The sequence below is a fragment of the Montipora foliosa genome, chromosome 14 (genome assembly GCF_036669935.1).
Source record: "Montipora foliosa isolate CH-2021 chromosome 14, ASM3666993v2, whole genome shotgun sequence".
In the NCBI taxonomy this organism is placed as follows: Eukaryota; Metazoa; Cnidaria; class Anthozoa; order Scleractinia; family Acroporidae; genus Montipora; species Montipora foliosa.
The window spans coordinates 19,108,877-19,113,876 of record NC_090882.1 but is presented as its reverse complement, the minus strand read 5'-3'; the positions used below and the strand labels follow the sequence as shown (position 1 = coordinate 19,113,876).

Below are 5,000 nucleotides of genomic sequence, written 5' to 3'. Positions count from 1 at the left end.
CTCTTTGTAAAAATGCACGCAAAGCAGATTGTGACGTCAAATCAGGAATAGACCCACTCCCCTTCTGACTCGGGCGTGAACAAAAGATGCTTGGATTTTTGCAACTTTCAAAGCCTATAAAATGGCGGGATTTGTTAGAAAAAGGAAAAAATGGTCGCAATGCGTCTCGAACAGGTGCAAAGATTCATTTTAGCGAAAAAAATATTTTGGGGTTAGGGGCACTTTAATTTGGGCTTTAGTTTTCAAAAGTAGATACCAATACTCTATTCAAAGGATGAGTGCCATAAAAACCAATTAAGTTATCAACTGAATAGTGATTCATCCAGTGGGTAATACCATGCATTTTAAGAATTGAGTTCTGAATTTAAGAAGTGATCATTTTTCTGGCTCAATTTTTTGTTGTCAATTAACATTTTTCTTGTATCCTATATGTTACTGCTATTTAGTGTATTTCATGAAATATGACTTACTGGGTATTTAACCCTTGAGTTGCAAGGTTGTATGAAAATTAACAACTGGAGAAGTGCCTTCATTCATCCCAGTGCCATTTTGGCAGACCGTTTATTGCAGTTAACTGCTGAAGCCTATAGTGGCGTTTATGCAAAGTTTCCACTAATATTGCTTTATTTTTTTTATTCATGGTTTCTTCCAACCTTGTTTATTATGAGATTTGATCACCTAATTGAAGGGCTGGATGCAAAAACCTAGTGACAATTTCGGTCGATTTTCAGTTTTACTCAAAACTAGCCCAAATTTTGCAAGTTGACTGGAAATGAACTTAAGAACAATGCCCTGGTATTTTTTTTACCGATGTGAGCTTAATTTTGAGAAATAAGCTATGCAAAAACACTATTGGCTTCGCCAGAATTTTGACTGATTTCTTGAATGAATCACACGCCGCTCTTTCCTGTTGTAGGTTGATTGGTAGACCTTCTTCAGTGATTTTCAAATTAAATGAGCTTGCCCATCATGTAGAAGAATGTGCAGAGGCAGAAAAGGAAACAGAAGACTTGCCAGAGGTAAAAACGTTACAGAATAGTCATTAACCCTTTCACTGCCGATGGCTCCCCCATTGACGAGTAAAATCGTCTGGCGTTAGACAGAGTAAAATCTGTGTCAATTTGCATTTTTGGCAGTGAAAGGGTGAACATAGAAGTTTAAGGAATGATGAAATAAGTTTTGGTAAAGGTAAAGTCACTTTATTTAACGTCAGTAGTTCCTTCAGTTACGAGGCTGGTATCAATGGAAGCCAACGGTGTGCCTTTTACCCCCCCCCCCCCCACCTCCCTCTGTCAGTGCTCCATTTAAAGGGTATTTAAAGCTATAGCTACACGGATAAGAGGATCAAACCAGGGACCTCTTGCTCCAAAAGCCATGCACCAACCAACTGAACTACGCCTCCTCCTCATTGAGTCTGTGGAGACAAATTTATAGATTTCATTCAGCATGACTTCAATTTTTTTTGTTTTTTTTTAGCCCCCAGATGAGTTTGTTGATCCAATTACAAACATGCTGATGACTGATCCAGTCATTCTTCCAACTTCTAACCATGTGGTGGACATGTCAACTATTTGTAGGCATTTGCTTAGGTGTGTGCATAGTTGTTTTTTTTTTTTTTTTTTTTTTCAGAAACATGGTAGTCTGTCTCATAATGTGTAACAAGATGTTTATCTTCCTTGTTCCTTGGTGTTGGCTAAAACCCGCACACTTACAGAAATGTTACCAATACAGTGTTCGAGACCCCAAACCTTAAACAATAAAAAAAGGTCTTTTTCGAGTAAATGTGGCTTATTACATTGTAAACTCGTGTTCTTGGGGCCCTATTGTAAATTGTGTGGTTCTCAGACGGTCCTGGTCACTTGTGTCACGCACTTGTGTTACGTGACACGAGTGACCTGGACAGTCTCAGAATCAGGCTGTATTGTACGTTACCACTCCTTATTTTTCTCCAGTTCAGAGTATTGCATAAATTGACCAGGAAAAAACACAAGTTAGGAGTTGTAACTCGATAATAGAGTGATTTAGCATCATGCTTATGACAAACAGGAAACATCAGGATGAAAATTGCGTTTTGCCTTAAATCAAAGAAAGTTGTCTGATAATAATTCCTTCACTGTTCACTTCAGATATTGAGAAAATTCTCCAAAGGGAGAGTCAAGTTAAAATTCACACTTTTTCGACAAGCAACTGCCTGGCGTTTGCCCTTTCATGAAAACGCAAAGCTGAAGGGAGCTGTTGTGATTTAGTTACGGATGTGATTTTTGAAATCCAATGACATTTGATAAAACAAGTTTCTGTGTTAGAGATTAAGAAATAAGAGATTCAATTGCAAGCGAGCTCGCGGGGAGAATCAAAATACAAGTTATATGGCTCAAGTGAATCAAATGTACCCAAACTTCTTCGGTACAAAGCTTAATCTCTGTAATGATCACTGTTCACTTTTGCTCTCTTTACTCTTGTACATCTACCATGCCTACATCTTGGACTTAACTTAGCATTATAGTAAAGACTATAAAAAGTCCAAGAAAACAAGGTTGGTAAGGTCTTTTGCCAGCTTATCTTATAAAGAGTCATAATTCAAGATATCTATCTTCTCATGTTGCAGTGACCAGACGGATCCATTTAACCGCTGCCGTCTTACTCTGGAGATGGTGCAAAGACATTTTGAATTAAAGGAGAAGATAGAGCAATGGCTTTCGGAGGTCAAAGCTAATAAGAAAAGCTAATGACTCCCAAAATTTGAGAGATGCTGGACATTAGGTAGACAGTTTTTACCCAAATAGGAGACTGTGTTAAATATTTTAAAATTTCAATTACTGTAATAACAAATTAGCTCTCTGGTGTCATAATTTATGACAAGTTGCATGTATGATAGGCTCTTGTGTATTAACTGAACCCAAGTGTGCCTTTGCTTGAGTTGCCAGTAATGCCAATAACAGTATTTTTATTATTGGAGAGTGGACTTTCTTCAATTTCTTTCTGTCTTTCTGTCTTTCTGTCTTTGCCCTGGTGTCGGTATTAAAGTTTCTTTACTACTTGTGTGGACTTTCAGGTAGGCTAGAGCAAAATTTTGCACACCAAAACTTAACAAAACCGTAAGTCTTGTCACACAGCCAATGTGAGAGACATGTCAAACCCTGAGATGATAACAAATTGCTTTATTATTATTATTATTATTATTATTATTATTACAAAGCAGTCTGTGATGTCCTTTCAGGGATTCACGTATGCCTTTCACTGCCTCGGCTGTGGGACAAGACTGCCACTTTTTGGCAATACAATTCATATGACTAGCTTATAGCAAAATCACAGTGAGTTAATGATAAATATATGTTAAAAGCTAAAAATCTGACTTCTGTGAAATTTTTTTTTTGTTGCGGTTAGGAGCACTTTAATAGCATATGTAATTATTACTCTTAAAAAAGGAAAAAAAATCATTATTTATTCCTTCCTGTGAATTGACAATGGTATTTTGGTCCAGACTTCTGTTCTTTAAGTGACTGGCTTTTAAAGACTTCGCAAAGAGAGTAAAGAAAAGAAGCAGCAAGAGTGAGCCAAAACACAGTGAATCACAAAAGATGGTTCCTCTTTTTTGTCTTGTATGCTATGCAGTATTCAAAAGGTCAATAGTGCAATCAGCCTGACAAATCACTTATTCCCTGGATAAGCATTAACAAAATCAATGATAGTACTATTACCACCCATGGAAAAGTGATTTATCTGATGGGTACTTCTAACCCTTTGAATCATTCTGCAGACTGAGACCCAGATTTTAAAAATAGCTTCTATGGACAATTTTGAGTCAACCTTTTTTGAGAACAGCACAAAGACATTCCTTGCCTTGCTATAAAAGCGTCTCTGTCACCTTATGGAGGCAACTCTAAGTTGGCATGGATTTAAATTGCTGGCAGGATTTCTTTTTTTTTTTAAATAACCATTTATGCTTTGACCAACCAGATATAACGGTTTTTAGTGAACCTTAGATCTAGTTGTGCGATATGCCATCAGTGAGGGACTTTTAAACTAGAAGTCTTGCAAAGGTCGAGCAAAAAGTGCAAAAGAGTACAGGCTCCATATCTCCTTTTGGTTGAGAGACAAGTGCAAACATTCTAAATTTTTTTACGGTTAAAAGGTCATCACCAGTATCTTCACTCAAGCCACAGAAAAGTTTATAACTTCAAGAAATCATGCACAAATTCATTCCAAAAAAATATTGATCAACAAAATATATTTAACAAATCTAACTAAAAAATATTAAGTTCCATTAGCTGCTGCAAAAGGCAAACTGCTCAATGAAGGGGGGACGTGTTCTTTGGAATACTTTTCAGTGTTCAATCATCATCTTTTCCGTGTTTGATGATTCTTGTGAATTTCACATAATCAAACATGCCTTTGGAATCCACAGGTGCTCCATGCAACATATCATCAATTTCTTGGTCTGAAAACCTATTCAGAGAAACAGAAATATGACTTGTTAGTTCACAATAACGTCTGGCCTTCAACACTTTTTTGTTCCTTTGCAGCATTTTTCAACGTCAAATTTTCAAATGGAGCATATTGACATGTGATCCCTTAAGACAAATATAGTGTGGGGGAGGGGAGGGGGGTAGGGAACAGAGCGGCATTGAGGTTGAGGTCTCATTGTTGGTTTTCCTGTTTATTGTGAGATCTACTCCAGTTTCCTCCTGTTATAGACAAGTATTTCAAAGTTGTCATCTTAAGACCACCCTTCTGTTGATGCATGGCCAATGTTATCCTCTCAAATTAATGGCAATAATGCTTGTGACTAAAATACAGGTGCACTAGACCTATATGGGTTTTTAGTTCAATGTTGGATGTTGGAGAGGAGAATATAATCTTACTAAACACGGCTCAGTTTTCAATCCTTGACGATGTTGGATGACATCTGAAAGCATGAAAGGCCTGTTATCTATGAATTCAGCTTTATCATTTAAGTCAACATAATGGGTTCATTCTGCCCCCACCTCCCCTCCCCTCTT

General features: G+C 37.2%; 2 protein-coding genes across 2 annotated transcripts in view; one reads left to right on the top strand and one right to left on the bottom strand.

Moving 5' to 3' along the window:
• Positions 1–3,547, top strand: part of LOC137985668 (ubiquitin conjugation factor E4 A-like) — a 32,770-nt gene extending 29,223 nt beyond the window's left edge. Inside the window, exons 26-28 of the mRNA XM_068833328.1 lie at positions 917–1,019; positions 1,477–1,589; positions 2,606–3,547. Of these exons, the coding sequence (XP_068689429.1) occupies positions 917–1,019; positions 1,477–1,589; positions 2,606–2,726 (337 nt within the window). The 3' untranslated portion in view covers positions 2,727–3,547. The remainder of the gene's footprint in view (positions 1–916; positions 1,020–1,476; positions 1,590–2,605) is intronic.
• LOC137985669 (myosin regulatory light polypeptide 9-like) overlaps positions 1,602–5,000 on the bottom strand; it is a 4,537-nt gene continuing 1,138 nt past the window's right edge. Inside the window, exon 2 of the mRNA XM_068833329.1 lies at positions 1,602–4,446. Within this exon, the coding sequence (XP_068689430.1) occupies positions 4,332–4,446 (115 nt within the window). The 3' untranslated portion in view covers positions 1,602–4,331. The remainder of the gene's footprint in view (positions 4,447–5,000) is intronic.